The sequence below is a fragment of the Hyperoodon ampullatus genome (assembly GCF_949752795.1).
Source record: "Hyperoodon ampullatus genome assembly, chromosome: 5".
NCBI lineage: Eukaryota > Metazoa > Chordata > Mammalia > Artiodactyla > Ziphiidae > Hyperoodon > Hyperoodon ampullatus.
In genome coordinates this window covers 34,067,492-34,090,876 of record NC_136918.1, presented here as the reverse complement: position 1 = coordinate 34,090,876, position 23,385 = coordinate 34,067,492, and the positions used below count along the sequence as shown (strand labels likewise).

The 23,385-nt window shown below is 38.9% G+C and overlaps 1 protein-coding gene and 1 pseudogene across 2 annotated transcripts in view; one reads left to right on the top strand and one right to left on the bottom strand.

Annotated features, from left to right (window-relative positions):
• Positions 1-246: 246 nt before the first annotated feature.
• OSBPL11 (oxysterol binding protein like 11) overlaps positions 247-23,385 on the top strand; it is a gene marked incomplete at both ends in the record, with an annotated part of 96,942 nt that continues 73,803 nt past the window's right edge. The window contains one exon of the mRNA XM_079704913.1: positions 247-437. Within this exon, the coding sequence (XP_079561039.1) occupies positions 247-437 (191 nt within the window). The remainder of the gene's footprint in view (positions 438-23,385) is intronic.
• Positions 7,283-12,869, bottom strand: LOC307053148 (histone H3.3A-like; annotated as a pseudogene). The gene is made up of 2 exons: positions 12,445-12,869; positions 7,283-7,290 (listed from the first exon to the last, which is right to left on the bottom strand). The product of its transcript is annotated as a histone H3.3A-like (transcript).

Sequence of the window (23,385 nt, the reverse complement as noted above, 5' to 3'; positions counted from 1 at the left end):
ATTTTTTTTCTCCTTACTTTTGCCCGGAAGGAGATATATATTGAAAGGACATCTGTCCTCATCGCTACCCCTCTCCTCTTAAAAGTTTTCCTTCAGGGGGAATGCTTGTATTCCTCCCCTGGACCATTTGATGATTACTACTGCAGCCGTCGTCTGATTTAGCAACTGGGATCACCTTCAGATCAGGTCTTAAATCTTATCATTTACAAAATTACATAGTTGTTCTCTCCCGCCCAAGAAGGGCAAATGGACTTTGGAGTTAAGATGCAGGGGGGTGAACCAGTGTCAACAATGAAAGTCTCCGAGAGCGAAGGAAGGCTGGAGGGCCTGGCCACCGCGGTGACCCCGAACAAGAACAGCATTAACAGCAGCTGTGGGGGTGGAAGCAGCAGCAGCGGCAGCAGCCGAGGCGGCAGTGCCAAAGGCTGGCAGTACAGGTACGGCCCTTTCTCCACGGTGATAGCCTGAGGTCGGGGTGTGCTGGAGTCTGCATTCCTGCAGTTGCTGAAGGATGATGTTTTTTCACTAACTTAAGAAGTAACTAAATCATTTCATTTGGACCTGGGGTCTCATCTTTATTAGCAAGATTTAATTCATTCATTTGTCCATTCATTCAACAGGTATTTATTGAAGGCCTTTTGGAGAACACATAAATGTATCCCTGAACTTCCTCTACGACTCTAGAGCTAATTTTTTCTCTGATTTGATTCTATACTCACTTTTGTTTTTCCTATATTGTAATTTGTTTACAATAAGTCTGCCTCCCTTGCTTGCTTGTTGAGGGTAGGGACTGTTGAACTCAGCTCTCTCCAGAGGCTAGCAAATGCTAGGTGCTCAAAACATGTTTATCCAGTGATGGATGGAATCATTCAATCAGAAAAGATTCTTGCCCTCATGGTGTTTGCGATTTAGAAGGAGAGATGTACATAAATAACCTGAATACAGAGGCAAAAGTACAACTGCTAGTGCCTCCGAAACTCTAAACTAGTGAGATGTTTCAGTTTGACTCGATCAGGCCACTCACACCTCTCTGTCTTTGAGAGATTCTACATTTATTAATTTTCATTGATATGAATGAAAAACTGAAGGAACAGGAAGTGAGTACTGGAGAAGCAATGATAGTTTTATTTTTTGTTTTTGATATGTAAAGGATAGGTGGGTATAACCATCCAGAATCTTTTTTTCCAAATTGAGAAATATTTGACATGTAACATTATATTAGGTTCAGGTGTACAACCTAAAGATTTGATATTTGTTTGTATTGTGGAATGATCACCCCAATAGATCTAGTTAACTTCTGTCACCACACAGAGTTAATTTTTTTAAATGAGAATTCTCTTAGCAACTTTCTTATTTTTAAAAAATATTTATTTATTATTTATTTATTATTTTATTTATTTTTGTCTGCGTCGGGTCTTAGTTGCAGTGCGCGGGACCTTCGTTGAGGCGTGCGGGCTCTTCATTGCAGCACACAGGCTTCTCTCTAGTTGTGGTGCGTGGGGCTTCCTCTTCTCTAGTTGTGACGCGCAGGCTCCAGGGTGCACATGGGCTCTGTAGTTGTGGTGCGTAGGTTCCAGAGTGCGTGGGCTCTGTAGTTTGCAGCACGCAGGCTCTCTAGTTGAGGCACACCAGCTCAGTAGTTGTGGCACGTGGGCTTAGTTGCCCCACGGCATGTGGGATCTTAGTTCCCTGACCAGGAGTTGAACCCGCATCCCCTGCATTGTAAGGTGGATTCTTTACCACTGGACCACTAAGGAAGTCCCAACAACTTTCAAATGTTTGATACAGTATACGGTATCTATATGGTATCTATAGTCACCATGCTGTACATTACATTTCCAGGACTTATTTATTTTATAACTGGAAGTTTGTACCTTTTCATCACCTTCACCCATTTCACCCACCCCTCCCTCTGGCTACCCCCAATCTGTTCTCTATATTTATGAGTTTTGTTTTTTATATCCCATATATAAGAGAGATAACACAGTATTTGTCTTTTCTCTGTGACTTATTTCACTTAGCATAATGCCCTCAAAGTTCATCCATGTTGGTGCACATGGCTAGATTTCCTTCTTTTTTATGGCTGGATAATATTCCATTGTGTATATATACCACATTTTCTTTGTCCAATCATCATTGTCCATCTGATGGACACTTAGGTTGCTTCCATGTTTTGGCTATTGTAAATAACACTGCAATGAACATGGGGGTCCAGATATCTTTTTGAGTTAGTGTTTTCCTTTCCTTCAGATAAATACCTGGAACTGGAATTGCTGGATTATTCAGAATCTTAAGAATGAATGAAATTGGAATATCTCATGGTATTGGAACTATAGGAATGAATTCTTAAATTTTGGTTAACTGACTGCCTGTGTGCCTAGCTCTCGGTTCTTTTTAGCTTTTGTGCTGTTTGTAGTTGTGAAATTTGAAAGGGATTAAATTCAAGATTTCATGAAGGATATACATTTATCATGAATAATATTCATACATGTGAAATATGCAGGACTATATTAACACACAGAAACAAAGTGTAGAAGATTATAACTTTTTATTGATAAGTGATTATATGACAGGAAAGTATATTTAGTTACTGTGAGATGTCTAGGTTCACTTTTGGAATGCATGATGCTTTTTCTTTTGTGGTTTAAGACTAACCATATAAAATTATCAATAACTTGGCAGGGTTATTTTGATATGACTTAAGGAAGCAAGATAAAATAATATTTCATGTAGCCAGAGGTGAGTCTTCTGACATCCTCAACTCTTTGAAACCCAGTCTTAATTGAATTAAAAAGTGAAACAGGTTTCTTAACACTGTCATAAAGCCATATACTTTACTCCTATACTTTGATTCAGGACCCTATTATCCCTTACTTAGGGTATTATTTACTGGTTATATAATTTTCAAACTAGAATCTGTTGGAAGCACAAATGAAAAAAGTTATCAGGGGAAGTGTAACAGGAAATGGCAACTGACAGCATAGGACAGTCAAAGATTTGAAAAGTTAACATGCAGACTAAGCTGTATTACTTCCTAGTAATGCAATCATAGTTACAATGACCTTAAGTCATCCAGAAAAGCACAGTCTGTTTAAGCAAAGAGCTGTAAGATACAGTGGTGAACAATTTCAAGGAAAATAGCTAAAACTTTAAAAAAATACTTAAGTATCTGGAAAATTCAGTTATGTGGAAATCTTCCCCAAGGATGCAGATACATAACGCATTACTGCATTTACATACTGACCTATCTCTTTACTTAAATGAGGCTTGTTCGAAGCTAATCCTTCAGCCTACCTCTCAATCGAATTTGTCCCCTTGTCCTCTACGACACTGATCAAACAATTTTATCCATTGTCCTGCATTGCTCCTTTTTCCCTGGCTTCTTCCTGTGAGGCCCAAAGCTCTAGACTTTAAAAACAGCAACAATAATGAAAACTAACCTAAATCCTTTCCCCTTAAAAACAGTTTACACTCAAACTGCCTCCATTTCCTTAACCCTCATTTATTGCTCAACCCGTGACAGTTGGTTCTGTCCTTACCAAGGATATGAGTAAAAAATGATGAATGTTTTTAGATTCCTATTCCAGTTGATATCTCTGTATCCGTTATTATTCTTTTCATGACTTTTTTGACATTACTTTCTTTTGGTTTCTCCTTTATTGCTCTAACTGTCATGTAATTGCTCCTTTTTCATTTCTTTTGTTGGCTCTTTTCCTTTAGAAGCTGGTGTGATACTTCATCATCTTCTGTTCTTAAGCTCATGTTTTCTGTTTGTTATCTCAGTCTTTTCCATGGCCTCAACAGCCCTCTCTGTAACTTGAGAGCCGTAAATTCAACTGCTTACCTGTAATTTGCTACTATCCCGTTTTAAAAAATGGAGATTTCAGGTTATGTCTTAGGGAGTGGTTGAAATTTAGTAAAGACTGTTGTTCAAACCCTGGGCTTTGGCTTTGCAGACTTAGAAAATTAATTAACATAATGTTTTCAAGGTTTATAAATGTTGTCACATATATCGTTACATTTTTCCTTTTTGTGGCTGAATAATACTCCACTTATGTATATACCATGTTTTGCTTATCTCTTCATCAGTTGATGGACATTTGGGTTGTTTCCACTTTGTGGTTATTATGAATAATGCTGCTTTGAACATTTGTGTTCTAGTTTTGTGTGGACATATGTTTTCATTTCTCTTGGATATATACCTGGGAGTGGAATTGCTGGGTCATGTAGTAACTGTTTAACTTTTTTTTTTTAATTTATTTTATTTTTGTGTCTTTGTTGCTGCATGCAGGCTTTTCTCTGGTTGCGGCAAGCGGAGGCTACTCTTCGTTGCTGTGCGCGGGCTTCTCACTGCAGTGGCTTCTCTTGTTGCAGAGCATGGGCTCTAGGCGCGTGGGCCTTAGTAGTTGTAGCACATGGGCTCAGCAGTTGTGGCTCACGGGCTCTAGAGCACAGGCTTGGCAGGTGTGGTGCACAGGCTTAGTCGCTCCGTGACATGTGGGATCTTCCTGGACCAGAGCTCGAACCCGTGTCCCCTGCATTGGCAGGCGGATTCCCAACCACTGCGCCACCAGGGAAGCCCCTGTTTAACTTTTTGAGGAACTGTCAGACCATCTTCCAAAGCTGCTGCACCATTTTACCTTCTTATCAGCAGTGTGTTAGGGTTTTAATCTCTTCACCTTCTCATCAACACTTGTTATTGTCTGTCTTTTTGGTTTTAGCCATCCTAATGGGTATGAAATGGTGGTGGTGGTGCACTGTGGTTTTGAATTGCATTTCCCTGATGACTCATAATGCTGAGTATCTTCATGTACTTACTGGTCATTTGTCTTATCTTCTTTGGAGAAATGTCTGTTCAGAGGTTTTGGCCATTTTGTTTTTAATTGAACTATAGTTGGTTTACAATATTGTGCTAGTTTCAGGTATACAGCAAATGTCAGAGATATAGATATATATAGATATATATATCAGATTCTTTTCCATTATAGGTTGTTACAAAACATTGAATATAGTTCCCTGTGCTATGCAGTAGGTTCTTGTTGTTTATTTTATATATAGTAATTTGTATCTGTTAATCCCAAACTCCTAATTTATCCCTTCCCCCTTCCCCTTTGATAATCATAAATTTGTTTTCTATGTCTGTGAGTCTATTTCTGTTTTGTAAATAAGTTCATTTGTATCTTTTTTTAGATTCCACATATAAGTGATATCATATGATATTTGTTTTTCTCTGCCTGACTTACTTCACTTAGTATGATAATCTCTAGGTCCATCCATGTTGCTGCAAATGGCATTATTTTTTTGTATGGCTATGGCTGAGTAGTATTCCATTGTATATATGTACCACATCTTCTTTATCCATTCATCTGTTGATGAACATTTAGGTTGCTTCCATGTCTTGGCTATTGTAAATAGTGCTGCTGTGAACATTGGGGTGCATGTATCTTTTTGAGTTAGAGTTTTGTCTTTTCCGGATATATGCACAGGAGTGAGATTGCTGGATCATATGATAACTCTACTTTTAGTTTTTTTTTTTTTTAATTTATTTTATTTTATTTTTATTTATTTTTGGCTGTGTTGAGTCTTTGTTGCTGTGCACGGGCTTTCTCTAGTTGTGGCGAGTGGGGGCTACTCTTCGTTGTGGTGCGCAGACTTCTCATTGCGGTGGCTTCTCTTGTTGCGGAGCACGGGCTCTAGGTGCATGGACTTCAGTAGTTGTAGCACGCGGGTTCAGTAGTTGTGGCTCGCGGGCTGTAGAGCGCAGGCCCGGTAGTTGTGGCACACGGGCTTAGTTGCTCCATAGCATGTGGGATCTTCCTGGGCCAGGGCTCGAACCCGTGTCCCCTGCATTGGCAGGCGGATTCTTTTTTTGTTTGTTTTTTTTTGTTTTTTTGGTGCCGAAACCCGGGAGGCAGGCGGATTCTTAACTACTGCACCACCAGGGAAGTCCCGGCAGGTGGATTCTTAACCACTGTGCTACCAGGGAAGCCCCTATTTTTAGTTTTTTAAGGAACCTCTGTACTGTACTCCATAGTTGCTACACCAACGTACATTCCCACCAACAGTGTAGGAGGGTTCCCTTTTCTCCACATCCTCTCCAGCATTTATTATTTGGAGACTTTTTGTTGATGTCCTTTGGCCATGTTTAATTTGGATTTTGGGGTTTTTTTTTGAGTTGTAAGGGTTCTTTATGTATTCTGCCTACAATTTCTTTATCAGATATATGATTTGCAAATATTTTCTCCTGTTCTGTGGGTTGTCTTTTCACTTTTTTTTTTTTTTTTTGCCATGCCACGTGGTTTGCCAGATCTTAGTTCCCCAACCAGGGATTGAACCTGGGCCCATGGCAGTGAAAGCACCGAGTCCTAACCACTGGGCTGCCAGGGAATTCCCATCTTTTCAATTTCTTGATGAAATTACTTTCAGCACAGAATAATAGAAAATATTAGAAATAATAGAAAATTATTTTTATGAATATTTGTTTTCATTTAGTTTTAAGATGATTTGGTGGTTTTATGTTTAATTATGTTAATTATAATTAATTATGTTTAATTTTAATCCACCTGGCGTTTATTTAGAAATATATGAGATAGTGTGTTATCTATTATTGTGTTACAAATTATCCCCAAATTAAACAGCAGCGTTTTTTTTGTCTCACAGTGTCTGTAGGTCAGTAATGTCTGTGCAGCATTGCTGGGTGGTCTGGTTCTGGGTCTTGCACAAGGCTACAGTCATCTTGAGGCTCAGCTGGGAAGGATCCACTTCCTAGCTCATTCTTGTGGCTCTTGGCACAATTCAGTTCTTTTGGCCTGTTGGAAACAGACCTCAGTTCCTCATGAACTGACCACTGGTGGCCCCCTTTGGTTCCTGGCCACATGGGCCTCTCCACGGAGCATCTTACTACTTGGCAGCTTGTTTCATCAGAGTGAGGAAGTGAGAAGAGAGTGCTAGCAAGAAGGAAGTCACAATCTTTCGTAACCTAGGCATGAAAGTGAAGTCACGTCACTTTTCACTATTCATTAGAAGAAAGATGAGGTTCAGCTCACACAAAGGTGTGAATACCAGCAGGTAGGGATCAATGCAAGCCATGCAAGAAGGTGCCCGTCGGAAATGTTAGTATGAATGGACTCAAGATTGTCATCTATGATTGAGATAGATTTGACAAGTACACAGTTGGAAGTAAAGCTGAGAGTTGGAGGCTGAATTTGACTGTTGGGGAATGAGAGGAGCTACTTGGAGATCAGTTGCAATGACTTAGACATGAGCTAATAAAGGGAAGGTGTTAGTAGGCTGGAAAAGAAGGAAATCATTAGAGGAAGAGTGACAGACCTTGGTGGTTGATTAGGTGATTGAGTAGAAGGTAGTAGTGAGGGAAGGAAGTAAAAATTGACTTCAGTTATCCAGATATAAAACTTTGAAAAGTCTATAGGAGAAACAGATTTGGGGGAGTCAAATGATGCATTTGCTTTTAGGTATGTTCAGCTTAAGTTGCCAGAATGTTTAAGTGACCTTAGAGATATGGTGCATTAGAAATGTAGATAATTGCCTTTGTAGTATCCAGAATGTTTTCACTTCTGTTATCGCATTTAATCCACTTGGATGAAGATAGGGCATCTAAGGCTTCGTTATCCCCATTTTACAGTTGAAGAAAACGGAAATCAAAATGAGTTGGCCAAGGTTATATAGCTAGTAAGTGAAAGAACTTTTATTCCTAGGTAGTTATTTGCATAAAGGTATTAAAAGTAGATGAGCTGTCTAAAGGAATGAATAATTACTGATAAATAATTAGTTTAGAACATGGTGGTTTCATCATTTACTAGTGTTTTAACTCATGCAACAAATACTTTTGAGCGTTTACCATGTGTGAAGCCCTCTGTTAGTTAATTCCAAATTAACGTGTGCTCTCAGAACAATGAAAGTAGGGACCCCAAGGCTTGGTTTGGGAGGGTCATGAAAAAGAATCAGAAAAGGGAAGAGCCTCAATTACATTTGCAAAATATGTCATGACAGACTTTTTTAAAACCAAAGCCGAGATGTGAATTTATTAGATTAGCCTTAAATTTTCTTCTTTCCAGAGTAATTTATACTCATGTGATTTATATTCACCGTTTAAAATAAAAATAGATTTCTTTTTTTTAGATTCCTTAATTCTAGATCCTTCTTTCCTTTTTCATAGTAACGTTCAAAGTTTATAAAATGTGTGTGTTTCCATTATTTTTCTTCATGTCAGCTTTCAGAAAAATTTTCAAATCTGCAAATCTGCCACTTGTTTATTTAAAATGGACAGATGAGAACTACCCAGAGGAGGAATCGAGAAGCAAATTGGGGTGTATGATGGGCCTGCTTTTTCCTCTTTTGGGCTCTGTGCTAGCTAACCTCTGTTAACAAACAGACAGATCTCTTTTCCTCATCATCAGTTAGTATGCATTTCAGTAAATGAGTAGAAGTCTGCAAATGTATAGTATAGAAATAATTTTTGTGGTCAGACCTGGTATCTTCCACTCTAAATACTCTGTTACAGGGAAAAGTACCCATTTGCAAATGGGGAAATGACATTTGCCTAAACATAACCTAATGTTTGCTGTGTTTGAGATTTTACCACTTCTTTTGAGGTTGATTTGAAGAAAAAGTCATAAATGTTTGCTTTTTTCTCTGTAGGGGTTAAAGGGAAGTTGGATCTATATTTCTGTACCCTAGATTTTGTTTTCCTATCTGAAATCTGCTACAGATGATAATAAAAACAAGGGAAAGACAACTTATAGGCATGAAACTGAAAACAGTAAAATACTGTTCCAAAAATCTAGTGAGAACTCTACCAAGCCTTGAACAAGATTTTGGTTTGTTATGGTATACTGTGATTTCTTATATTTTTGCTTTACGAGTTTAAATATAATCCATTTGAGTTCATATTTTCCTAGAAGTGATACTGTATTAAAACTATACAAAGAGGGGACTTCCCTCGTGGTCCAGTGGGTAAGACTCTGCACTCCCAATGCATGGGGCCCGGGTTCGATCCCTGATTGGGGAACTAGATCCCACACGCATGCCGCAACTAAGGAGTCCGCATGCCCGCAACTAAAAGATCCCACATGCTGCAATGAAGATCCCATGTGCAGCCTAAATAAATAAATAAATATTTTTTTAAAAACCCCAAAAACTATGCAAACAACTTAATGTTAGAACATACAAATTAGTTTTTTTTTTAGTATTTTCTGAATAAGTCACGTAATTTAGGTCCCAGAGGTAATTGTCCATCAAATTGACTTGTGGGAAATTATGTCTTTTGTTTTTGGTTTTGAATATAGTAGAGATAGCAGGGCCCATGGTGTAATGGTTAGCACTCTGAACTCTGGAAATAGTGGAGAATATTCTTGATGTAAATTATACTACTTTGAGAGAGGGAAAATCTTTCCTAGCTAAGAATCTTCCACTGTACTGATTTTGTTTAATAAAATGATTTGTGTCCAGACTTGTTCAGGTTTAACTTAAAACTAAATTGCCTGATTAAACAGTCACATTAGTGTTTTGGCATTACCATCTGGGTTTTAGGACAATTTATAGAGTAGTTTAGTTTGCTGGTGAAAGAAAGGATTTTCTTTTTGGTTAATAAGGTACTGTAACAAAACATGATTTCCCACCTGGAGTTTCCCTGTACTTGAGTTTGGCTGCCATTGTGGTTTGCTTCCATTGCTACTATTGAGGTTGGCTGGAAGGTCCCTGGAGGAGTAGACTGAAGTCTATGGTTGTTACTGGCTGTAGCTGGAAACCTTACTCAGAGGGATAGAAGGGAGAGAAAAAGAAAAGGAACAGGAGGGAAAGCAGGGACAGAAAAAGGACATAGCAAAGAGAGACGGAGAGAGAGGGAGTGAGGGAGGGAAGAAAGGGACAGAATGAAAATGATATAAATGGTGAGATGAAATGCCACCAGTGTTGCTTCTGGAACAGATTTTCTAACCTTGATAGAGGCCTTTTTAATATACTGCCTGAGCCCATACCCTTAATTCTATAAAGAATTACTTGTTTAACAATTTTATAGATGTTTCACATTATAACTAACATAAATGAAAAGTATTTTTCATTTAATTTTGGGGAATAGATAATATGTTCACTTGATCCAAAAAAATATTAAAAGGTGTGTAATGAAAATCTTCCTTCCACCCGCTCCTCCACCTGCTCAGGACTCCTTCCACGTAAAAATAGAGGGTACACACTCTTGGCTTCCTGTGTGTGCTTTCAGAGATTTTTTTAAAAAGAATTAAGTAAATACAATATACATTTGCCCCACTTTTAATTGTATCACAAATGATATCATACTATGTGTGTGTATGTGTGTGTGTGTATGTATACACACACACATACCCACACATATATGTATGTAATATTAGTTCAGGCTCTCATAACAAAATACTGTACTCTGGATGGCTTAAACAACAAATTTATTTTCTCACAGTTGTGGAGGCTGGAAGTTTTGAGATCAGGGTGCCAGCATTGTCACGTTCTGGTGAGGGTGTCTTCCAGGTGTGCAGATGACCTTCTTTTCACTGTGTCCTCACATGGCAGAGGGGTGGGCTGGGGGGGTTCTCACTGTGTGCTCACTTGGCGGTTGGGGGGGGACGGGGGTGGAGAGAGAGAGGTTGAGAGAGAGAGGCGTGAGAGAGCTCTCTGTTTTTTCTTGTAAGGGCACATCTCATCATAAGGGCCCCAGTCTGTACCTAAGCATCTCCCAAAGGCCCCATCTCTAAATACCATCACATTGGGCGTTAGGACTTCAACTTATGAATTTTGTAGGGACACAATTCAGTCCACCTTTAATAAGTTCCCTGTCGATGGACATTTAATTTGTTTCCAAAATTTTGCCGTTATAAATAATGATGCAATGAATAACCTTCTGCACATTTCACAAGCATATGAATATATCTGTGGGAAAAATGCCCAGGAGTTGGAATTACTGAGTCAGTTTGTAGTTTTGATAGTAGTTATCATCAGATTTCTCCTCATTGGGGTGTACAGTGGCAATGATTGAGTGCTTATTTCCCATCAGCCTCATCAATGTAATGTGTTATTAGATTGGCAAAAATCTAAAAGTTTAATAGGTTAAAAAATGGTACTTCAGTGTAGTTTTAATTTGATTCTTATTTTTTTAATTATGAGTGAGGTTTTAGTATTAAATTCTGAATGGGATTTTTTTTTGCAGAAAAATTTAACAGGTTTATTTATGATTATAATAAAGTTGAACTGCTGAAACTTGTTTACTGAAACATTCTGAGTTGCATTAATGCTTTATGTTCCCACATTTGTTGTTGTTGTTGTTGTTGTTGTTTTTTGCAGTACGCGGACCTCTCACTGTTGTGGCCTCTCCCGTTGCGGAGCACAGGCTCTGGACGTGCAGGCTCAGCGGCCATGGCTCACAGGCCCAGCCGCTCCGCGGCATGTGGGATCTTCACGGACCGGGGCACGAACCCGTGTCCCCTGCATCGGCAGGGGGACTGTCAACCACTGCGCCACCAGGGAAGCCCTATGTCCCCACATTTATATTAAAAATTCAGGGACTTCCCTGGTGGCTCAGTGGATAAGAATCCGCCTGCCAATTCAGGGTACATGGGTTCAAGCCCTGGTCCGGGAAGATCCCACATGCAGTGGAGCAACTAAGCCCGTGAACCACAACTACTGAGCCTGCGTTCTAGAGCCCGTGAGCCACGACTATTGAGCCCTCGTGCCACAACTACTGAGCCTGTACTCTAGTGCCCATGTGCCACAGCTACTGAAGGCCACACGCCTAGAGCCCGTGCTCCACATCAGAAGCCACTGCAAGGAGAAGCCCGCCCACTGCAACGAAGAGTAGCCCCCCTGGTCGCCACAATTAGAGAAAGCCTGCGCGCAGCAACGAAGACCCAATGCAGCCAAAAATAAATAAAATTAAATCATTTAAAAAAAAAATCACACACAAATGAAAATGGAAAAACTGCCAATACCTGATTACTGTCCCCTATTTTTCCACTAGCAATCATATACTTAAGTACCTCTTGACCACATGGGAAAAAAATATCTAACGTGTTCAGAACTACCAGTAACAGGAAGGAGAGGATTTTTTTTTTTTTTTAGAAGAATGAAAGGTTTCCCATCATAGTGGATTCTTAAGCATGTTCTCCACGTATGCGGCATGCTAGCTGATGTCTTTTTTTTTTTTAATGAATAAATCCTTTCTGCAATTAACAGCTACGTTTTTTTTTTAATAAATTTATTTTATTTTTGACTCTGTTGGGTCTTCCTTGCTGCGAGCGGGCTTCTCATTGCAGTGGCTTCTGTTGTTGCGGAGCACGGGCTCTATGCACGCAAGGTTCTGTAGTTGTGGCTCGCAGGCTCTAGAGCGCAGGCTCAGTAGTTGTGGCACACGGGCTTAGTTGCTGCAGGGCATGTGGGATCTTCCCGGACCAGGGCTCGAACCCATGTCCCCTGCATTGGCAGGTGGATTCTTAACCACTGTGCCACCAGGGAAGTCCTGGATGTCTTTTGGCATAATTGTTATGGCATGGATAGCACACGGGTTGGTGTTTCCAGAAAGGCCAACCAGATAGGCCTAACTTGCCTCCTGCAAAGCACCAGTAGCTGCACTGTGGAAGTGCAGATCTGCTTTGAAGTCCTGAGCAATTTCCCGCACCAGAGGCTGGAAGGGAAGTTTGCCAATCAGAAGTTCACCGGACTTCTGATAATGTCTGATTTCACCGAGTGCCACAGTACCAGGCTTGTAACGATGAGGTTTCTTCACACCTCCAGTAGAGGGCGCACTCTTGCGAGCGGCTTTTGTAGCCATGCTTCCTGGGTGCTTTACCACTGGTGGATTTGCAGGCAGGCAGCTTTGTACGAGCCATGGTATAGAGACCTCTTACTTACCCACCTTCTCCTCTGGCTGGTGCTCAACAAGCTAGAGCTGGCGCTGGTGTTGGAGAGCTACGGCCTCTGAGTGGGATTTTATCCTGTTTTGTTATCATGGTAAATCGTGAATTAGTTTAAATCAGCAATTGGGAAAAGTCTATACAAAATATACTTATGCCTTTACAATTTTTTTCTTATTGTACTCTTGGTAGCTCAGAGTCATGGCTTCATCTTAGAGTGTACATTATATGTTTTGAAGTCATATTTTTAAAATTTCATGTGATTTTATAGTTATACAAGATATGGAATCATTTGATTATACCGATTTGTAATTGGGAGGTAATCCACTTCCTAGTAGTAATAGGGAGTTTGAAATTATGATGAAACTATTATTAAAAAAGATTATTTATTTAGTTTTTTGGTTGTGCCAGGCAACATGCAGGGTCTTAGTTCCCTGACCAGGGGTTGAGCCTGGGCCCTTGGCAGTGAGAGCGTGGAGTCCTAACCACTGAACTGCCAGGGAATGCCCAGATTTTTCTTTTATTTAAGTAGTAGAATGAACTTTTAAAATTTTCTGTTGTTTTTTGAATAATTAATATTTATAGGTTCTTTAAGGAAAAAAACTTGAGCGTTTGAATTTGTTGTTACTTAGGTAATAAGTGTAAAATTTTCAAAAGAAGAATCAACTCTTTAGTCAGGTTATATATATATATATATATATATATATATATATATGAAAATGAACATTGCTTGGTGCTTCTTGTGTGGTTGTCACCTTTTTTTCCCCCTTTTTTATTCAAATATGGAGGAAGGGAAATGGTTTTCTGCTTTTTCTTTATACTTTCAATTTTGAAAGAATTAACACAAGGGAAGAAAACATTCTTTCTTGAATTATAATATACAGACAGAAATTAAATGTTACTCTAAATGTATTTTTGGAACCAAGTATGGTTTAAAGCCAGAAAGAGGTACATACAAAAAGAGAAAGAGAATAGGCATACAGATAGGGAGGGTGGCAGTGGACTTTAGTACCCTGCTGTTCTCTTGGTCTGTGCTGTCTTGGTCTCATTGAAATAGCTTACTGCGAAGACCTTTTGAGAGTATATGGGGGATAAGTAAATGCTACTATGTGAACAAGAAAAAACACCCTACTTTTCTCTAAAAATTTTAAATGTGAAATATGATGTTGCTCTTATTTGCAAACTTTACTTTTGAAATAATTTTCTTTTGAGAAAAAACCTTTAGAATTTTGAGTAATGAGTAATGTACACACATTTTAGATTGAAAGGGTCATCTAACTAAAGCATGAGAAAACTGAGGCCCAGAGAAATTAAGTGATTTGGTCAGCGTCATTCATGGTGTTAGTCAGTGGGAAAGTCAGAACTAGGTCCTGTATCCATCCCTTTTAGGTGTGCATTCCACAGTATAACACTACCTCACACTTAAGCTTTAGAAACTTAATTTTGAACATAAGCGGTATTGAAAAGACCACTAGTAATGTCTGAAAGTCCTGTTTATAGGTAAAAATTCACCCTATTTTTGTTGGCCAACAATGGTGCTATAGGCTGGTATGAGAAAACTGGCCCTATTTTTGTACTGAAAGGTGGGAGTTATATTAGTTGTAGCCTTTGGAGAGCAGGTTGGCAATATCTATAAATATTAAAAATGCATGTACTTTTCACCTAGCAATTTCATTTTTCGCAGATGTACTCAAAGATATATGTGTAACTTGTTTTGTTACAGTATTGTTTGTAATAATAAAAGCCTGGAAGCAAATGTCTATCACTAGGGGGACTAGTAATACTGCTTTGCAATGGATTACTATGCAGATGCTGAGAATGAATTAGACCAAAATGAAATCATCCCTAAGAAAACTGAAAAAAGCAAGGTACAGTGTATGTAATCTCAACCATTTTTTCTTTTTTGGCTGCACCAGGTCTTAGTTGCAGCACGTGGGATCTTTGTTGAAGTGTGTGGGATCTTCAGTTATGGCATGTGAACTCTTACTTGTGGCATGTGCAATCTAGTTCCCTGACCAGGGATCAAACCTGGGCCCCCTGCTTTGGGAGCACGGAGTCTTAGCCACTGGACCACCAGGGAAGTCCCTAATCACAACCATTTAAAAAAAAAAAAGTGTGTGTGTGTGTGTGCTCGTGTGTGCACGCGCACACTTGTAGGTACATAGAATATCTCTGAAGAGATACATAAAAAGTTGAGAGAAGTGCTTGTCTCTGAGGAGGGGAACTGGTGGCTGGAAGACAAGGTTGGATAAGAAATTTTTGACTGTAGGGACTTCCCTGGCAACTAAGCCCATGCACCACAATTACTGAAGCCCGCGTGCCTAGAGCCTGTGAGCCTCAACCACTGAGCCCGCATGCCACAACTACTGAAGCCCATGCACCTAGAGCCTGTGCTCTGCAACAAGAGAAGCCACCGCAATGAGAAGCCTTCGCACCACAACGAAGAGTAGCCTCCGCTCGCTGCAACTAGAGAAAATCCGCGCATAGCAACACAGACCCAATGCAGCTAAAATAAATAAATAAATAAATAAATTTTTTTTAAAAGGAAGGAAACTTTTCAGTATATGTATGTAATACTCATTAGGAGACAGTTCTTAATGGGTCTCTCAGGTTTCTGCCTGTGTTCTTAGCAGAGGTACTGACTCTCCTTTGTTCTTTACTGTTTTTTCAAAAATATTTGTATAGCAAACAGTCTTGAAGGATAGAGATAGTATTTCCCTCCTGAGCAAAAGTCAGGTTTGTTTACTGTCCAATATAATAAACATAATGTCTCCTTGCCATGGAGGTCAGGTAGACTTACTGTCCTTAAAAGATTTGGGTTCCCTACACTCAGGGTTCCTTTTCTGTACCGCAACCTACCACATGTGCAGGCATCTCCTGCCCTCTCTGCATTGCCCCGTGTGATTGGGCTGATGATCTGTATACTGATATTGCTGTGACTACTGAAGTCTTTTGTCTCTGACTTAGGAGTTTCATGTATCCTGCCAGCATCCATGAAACTGGCAAGCTAACTGGTTAGCTTACAAATAGGGTGACATCTCAGACCCTTCATAGTTCTTGACAAAATACTTACTGGAAAAATACAATAATTATTTTTTTAAATAAAGAAGTGGGAGACTCAGGGCTTTTTAGGTCCCATCATTCTGACTTGAAAATGTCAGGCTGACAAGGTAAGAGAGATCTAAAGAACTGATCTAGAAAATGAGCCCTTTCCCCACAGAGGAATCGACTCCCTGGAGTGGGAGAAAACCAATACTTGCTGAGCATTTACCATGTTGAAAGGTACTTCAAATATATTTGGGTTGAAATACATTATCTCTTCCTATTTCCTCATTATAAATCCGAAGTTAGGTGTTCTTATCCGCATTTACAGATAAAGACACATAGGACCAGATGTGTTACTTGTGTAAAGTCACACTGGGATTCAAACCTGTGTTTGTGTTAAGCTCATGCTTTTCCCATTATAATAAACCACTTCCTAACTTTCTGGAAGCGTTAGAATTGACTTTCTGCTTTTCCACGTAGAAGTTTCTTCTGTCGCATCTTCAAATGGCCAGTTATCTGCATGAGGGATTTCTCAAATTTAGTTGTCTGTAACAATCAGATTATATATTGGACTTCTTCTGTTTTTGGTCTGTATAGGCAACCATTTTACAGCTGTGCTTCTCAACCTTTCTTCATGAAATCTCTCTTAACTGCATAAGACAGTAGGTACCCCCAGTGGATGCAGTTTGTGATTTAAAGTCAAGGCTGATATCACTTTCTTGGGAGTTATCTGTAGTATCTTCAAAATTCATGAGGATTTTATATTCTACTCTGTAATATATTTGTTATTGGGTTTTTCAGAGGTCTATAAGTAATATCATGAGTTCAGGACCAGTTGAGAAAGAGAACATTAGGGATCAGACAGGATGCAATCAAATTGTCAGGTTGTTTTGTTATTGTGGTAAAATGTACATATCATAAAATTTACCATTTTAACCCTTTATAAGTATACAGTTCAGTGGCATTAAATATATTCACATTGTTATGCAACCATCAGCACTATTCATTCCAGAATTTTTTATCATCCCAAACTAAAACTCTGTACCTATTAAATAATAACTCCTCATCCACCCCACCCCCCCAACCCCCCGGCAACCACTATTCGGCCTTCTGTCTCTGATTTTGACAAATCTAAGTACCTCATATAAGTGGGATTTGTCTTTCTCTTTTTTTTTTGCGGTGCGCGGGCCTCTCACTGTTGTGGCCTCTCCCGTTGTGGAGCACAGGCTCTGGACGCGCAGGCTCAGCGGCCATGGCTCACGGGCCCAGCCGCTCCGCGGCATGTGGGATCTTCCCGGACCAGGGCACGAACCCATGTCCCCTGCATCAGCAGGCGGACTCTCAACCACTGCGCCACCAGGGAAGCCCTGTCTTTCTCTTTTGATTTACTTCACTTAGTATGATAACCTCTAGGTCCATCCATGTTGCTGCAAATGGCATTATTTCACTCTTTTTAATGACTGAGTAATATTCCGTTGTGTGTGTATTTGTGTGTGTGTGTGTATCTCACGTCTTCTTTACCCATTCATCTGCCTGTGGACATTTAGATTGTTTCCATGTCTTGGCAATTGTAAATATTGCTGCTATGAATATAAGGGGTGCATGTATCTTTTCGAATTATAGTTTTCTCTGGGTATATGCCCAGGAGTGGGATTGCTAGATCATATGACAACTCTATTTTTAGTTTTTTGAGGAACCACCGTACTATTTTCCATAGTGGCAGCACCAATTTACATTCCCACTAACAGTGTAAAAGGGTTCCCTTTTCTCCACACCCTCTTCAGCATTTATTATTTGTAGACTTTTTGCTGATGTCTGTTCTGACTGGTATGAAGTGGTGTTTTGATTTGCATTTCTCTAATAATTAGCGATGATGAGCATCTTTTCATGTGCTTATTGGCCATCTGTATGTCTTCTTTGGAGAAATGTCTTTTTAGGTCTTCTGCCCATTTTTTGATTGGGTTGTTTGTTTCTTTGTTATTGAATTGTAGGAGCTGTTTGTATATTTTGGAAATTAAGCCCTTGTCGTTCGTGTCATTTGCACATATTTTCTCCCAGTCCGTAGGTTGTCTACTAGGCAAGAACTATCCTCCAAAAAGGCTTAGCTTTGGTTCATTACCTTGTAACATAAATAGCATGAAGGGAGGGAGCAGTCTGCTTATGGTTTCCTTTGCTGTGCTAAAGCTTGTAAGTTTGATTAGGTCCCATTTGTTTGTTTTTGCTTTTATTTCTTTTGCCTTGGGAGACTGACCTAAGGAAACATTGGTATGATTTATATCAGAATGTTTAGCCTACGTTCTCTTCTAGGAGTTTTATGGTGTCTTGTGTTATATTTAAGTCTTTAAGCCATTTTGAGTTTATTTGTGTGTATGGTGTGAGGGTGTGTTCTAGCTTCATTGACTTACATGGGACTATCCAGTGTTTCTACCTTTTGGCTGTTGTGAATAATGTTTCTGTGAACATTTTTATCTGTTGGAGTTCTTGCTTTCATTCTTTTGTGTATATACCCAGAATTGTAATTGCTGGATCATATAGTAGTTCTATGTTTAACTTTTTAAAAAATTTTTTAAATTATTATTATTTTTTTTTGCGTTATGCGGGCCTCTCACTGTTGTGGCCTCTCCCCTTGCGGAGCTCAGGCTCTGGGCGCTCAGGCTCAGTGGCCATGGCTCACGGGCCTAGCCGCTCCGCGGCATGTGGGATCTTTCCGGACCGGGGCACAAACCCGTGTCCCCTGCATCGGCAGGCGGACTCTCAACCACTGCGCCACCAGGGAAGCCCTATGTTTAACTTTTTGAGGAACCATGATGCTGTTCTCCACAGTGGCTGCACCATTTTACAGTTGCACCGGCAATGCACAAGAGTTCTAATTTCTCTACATCTTTACCAACACTTGTTATTTTCTGTTTTGTTTAGTTTGTTTTGGTTTTGGTTTTGATAATAGCCATACTAATGGGTGTGAAGAAATTGTTTTATTACTGGAAAAACTCACTGAAGAAAGTGCCTTTAACATGGGTTAAATATGTTAGCTAATATTTCACCCTGTAATTAGTCATGCCTATCCACCTCATCACAAGCAGCTTGAAATACTCAGGTCTTATTTCCATCAGAGCAGATGAGAATATCTTCTCTGGGTAGGCAGGCAGATACAAAGAAGAGAGCCCAGAACGGGCTGGGCCATTCATTCATACCCAGCTGTGGAAAGAGTGAGGGGAAGGCTGGGGAGAGAAGGACAGGAGCTCTCTGGAGAAGTCCTCCTCATGGAAATATGTGAGGAGGGAGCAAGTTTCTTAACATTTATGTAAGTTTTGACATTAAAAAGGCTTTAACTTCTTATAGTCAAGTAAATTTGCTCTAGAAAGATAGTCTAGTTTTACCCTGTTCTCCTAGCCACCTAGCCCAGTTTTGGATATGTGTAACCTAATTTGAGAAGTAAGGGCTTTTAGGAAACACAGTTCTACATCCCAAAAGAGCAATGCTCATATAGTCACATGGGAAAGTTTTAAAAATTTTAATCCGTACCTATTAGTAAGTATAGATAGCTCTGTGCCTGGACTGTCCCACCTAGTTAATGTAATTGAACATTTAAAAAATGTTTTATTTGATTATAAAAATAATATATTAAAATTGGAAAATGTGAAACAGTAAAGGGAGCAAATTAAATCATCCATAATTCTTCCATCCAGTGATAACCACAGTTAACTGTTTTGTGTACTTTTGTTCTGTGCATATATTTTACACACTATATTAAATTCTGTAACCTGCACTTTTAGTGCTATTAATAAGCGTTTCCCCATGTTGTTAGAAACTCATAAACATTTTAATTGGTGAATACTGTTCTATCATATTTCTTAATCATTTTCTTAATGCCTTTCATTTAGCTTATTCGTTTTTCTTCCTTTCCTCTCCATTCATTTCCTTGTCTCTCCACTTTATTTTTTTTACTATTATAAATAGTGCTACATTGGACATGTTTGCATATTATGTTTGTCTACATTTCTAATTGTCTGTCTGGATACCTAGAAGTGAAGTTCTTGGACCAAAGAACATTAACATTTTTAAGATTCTTAGCAGAAGGTAGGGAGTCTCCCTTGACTTGTATACTTTTTGGTATAGATTAAGACACAGTTGAAATTAGAATTAGTTTTAGCTGGGATTTATTTGAGTATACAGGCTGTGAATTGAGTTGTTGTTGCTGTTTTTTTGTTTTTTTGTTGTTGTTTTGTTTTTTTTGCAGGCTACTCAGTTGTCTTGTGGTTTTATAGAAAAATTGTGCTTCTGTCTTCCCATTGCCTAATTCATTCAGTGGAGATGTATTGAGCACCTGTTTATATCCCAGGCTATACACTAGGTGCTGCGTGGACTGCTAGGATGAGTAAGAAGCAGTCACTGCTCTGTGGAATATCTTTTTACAGCGCCAGGAGGTACATGTGTTGCAGTCATTCCCATCTGTTGTCAGTTGCTTTTTCCTCAGCTAAGCAGACTGCTCCCTCCCTTCATGCTATTTATGTTACAAGGTAAAGAACCAAAACTAAGCCTTTTTGGAGGATAGTTCTTGCCTAGTAGAAAGCAGGAATTTTGAACTGTGGCTTGACTGGCACCTCCTTTACTACAGCTTGCATAAATTTCTGCCTGTAATTAAATGCCTTAAGGTATCCATCTCTAATTCCTCTACCTGCGCTCTGGAGCCCACCTCTCCCCCATTCCCCTCTATCTCTCTCCTGAGTTGTGGTGAGCCTTTTTCTCGTTACTGTATCCTGCCTGTCAGGCACGTACAACTACTGTTGCCTTAAGCCCATAATATCACCTTAACCACTTCTCTTTCTCCCAGTCTCTCTTCAGTTATTGCCATCTGGCTCTGCCTTCATCGTTAAATTGGAACTGTTATCTCTTGGTTGTTAAATCTTTTTTTTTTTTTTTTTTTGCTGTGCCTCATGGCTTGTGGGGTCCTAGGGGCCACAGCAGTGAAAGCACCGAGTCCCAACCTCCGGACTGCCAGGGAATTCCCTTGGTTGTTAACTCCAATAGAAACTTCTCAATCTTCATCTTCCTTCACCCCTCAATAGTATTAAACATTCTTGACCAAAAACTTACTTGAAATATTCCTGATTTTCTTCCTACTACTCATCTACTTATCTCCTCTCTGTACTCCTCTTGCCTTTAAAACTTTTCCTTCGGGTCTCTCTTAGACTCTGTCCTTTCTCTTGTCATTTTATACTACTTCCTAGGTGATTTTATTTACTCTCCTCATTTCAAATACCACTACATGCTTATATGCTGATCACTACCAAAATCTGTATGTTCAATCCAAATTATGCTACCTTATTGCATATCTCCCTGTGGGTCCCTTAAATTCAACATGTTAAATTGTAACAAATCCAAAACTTCCTTTATGATCCCCATAAAGGCGTTCATTCGTATCTACACGGTTGTGCCAGCTGGAAATCTGGGTGTTCCCCTTGTCCCTTCTCTCTCACTCTCATTCTCATTTCACATCTGATAAGTCAAGTCCCGTCATTTCAACCTGATCACTGTTGAATCCTGTATCTTTGTTTATTGAATCCTGTGTCTTTAACACAGGATTCTACCCTTTCTACAAATGAAAAACTACCCTTTTCATTTGTATGACAGCTAAAAGCAGAGAGTCCCAGTGGGTCACTGTCTTTTTCTTCAAGGAGGTATATTTTTCTTATATTAGGTAATGGATTTGGGATGGAGAGGAATAATCGCCTTTTTTACTTCCCCATCCTTTTCCGTGGATTTTCAGAGTGCTTTGCATTTAGAAGGTACTGAGCAATAGTGTTGAACTGAAATAAAAGGATGTGAAACTGTTAAAAAAGTAGCTTAATTTTATTTTATTTTTTCATTTTAAAACTATGTTTAATTTTCACATATTTAATTTTATATATTATTTTATTTTGTTTTTATTAAAAGACAAATAAATGCTTAACATTTAAAAATAAATGAAGAAAGAAAATCAGTGAAGAATAGAACAGTCTCTGTGGCTTCCAAGGTTCTTGCCGTTTCTCTACATATAATATTGATCGGAACCTCTGTTCTCAAAATACAGGGTTTAGTCTACCTGGGTCTAACCATGGAAACAGACTTTTTTAACTGAATTCAGTGTTGGTGAAAAAGTAGTTTAATTTTAAAAGCTTCTACATATCTTCCTTAAGTCTGATGAAGAAGGGTTAAGAAATGTGTGTTATAGTAATGAAGAGTTAGGAATTGAAGCAGTCATTGTTAAGATACCTAGGAGGTGATGAACCTCAAATTAAATAGAATAATGCCACTTGGCATATAGTTCAGTTAACTGTATTTATAGACTATCAGCTTCAGCGCTAATTTCAATAAAATGTTAACAAGATCAGAATATACGCAATTTGTTGAGTGGTGAAGTTGCTGAAGGACTGAAGAAGAAATTAACTTTTTCATAGCTTATTTTTCTGTGTATTAGTCTTTTGGACCGTCATCTCTAATTCATAGAACACAGAATATTAGTATGATGTAATCAGATATGTGGTATATTCCCACTTTAACAACTAGGTTTTATTCATATTAACAGGTAAATCTTCTATTAAATTTCCACATTTTAAATAGGAGCAAAGCATGAGTGTTAGAAGTACTACATAATAACTATAAGGAAGTAGAGAGAAGAAAGGAGAGGGAATCCGAAAGATGTTCGCTCACAGAGCTTTTTATGCTGGCCACCAGATGGCACAGTGGTTCCGCATCAGCTGGTTGCACTGACTAGAGAAGGGGAAGGATGAGAGAGGGACAGTGCAACCAGCTGTTCCAGGAATGGATTGCTCTTCAATTGGTTCTTTGTAACCTCAGATGTCTGTTTTCTGTAGCAAAGCAGGCCAGCAGTTTATAAGTACATATTTGAATTTGTTTCTTTTGAAGCTGGCTTTATGCTACTACCAAATGAACCATGTCAGTATCCCTCTTGTAATTTTTGTGAGAAGGTTAACTCTTTAGATACAAGCATCAAAAATATTAAAAACACTAAAAATTAAACATAAAACAGTACTGTACTGTGGAATATGAGGATACACGTTCATTTTATTTAATGAATGATGCTACTGAAATTATACTCTTAAAGATTCATTGATAATCATTAAATGACTGATATAAATAACTTAGATATGACCAAAATGAGGAATACCTTTAATAATATGGGGGACTAAACAAAAATAAGGGACATGAGGCATAATCTTTGATTGCTTTGAAATGAAGATTTTGTTTTTCTTAGTTGTAGATAGTTTATTTGAAGTTTAATAAACATTCTCTGCACAGTTCACATATCCATTTGAAGAATATATATAGTCCTAGAACCAGAGGAATTGAACTTTAACTGAGTTGTAATGTTTTTATAGCATGCTAATAGCTATGAAATGATTCTTATCTAGTAATGAAAGCTTGGTGTAGAGAACCTAGATTAAAG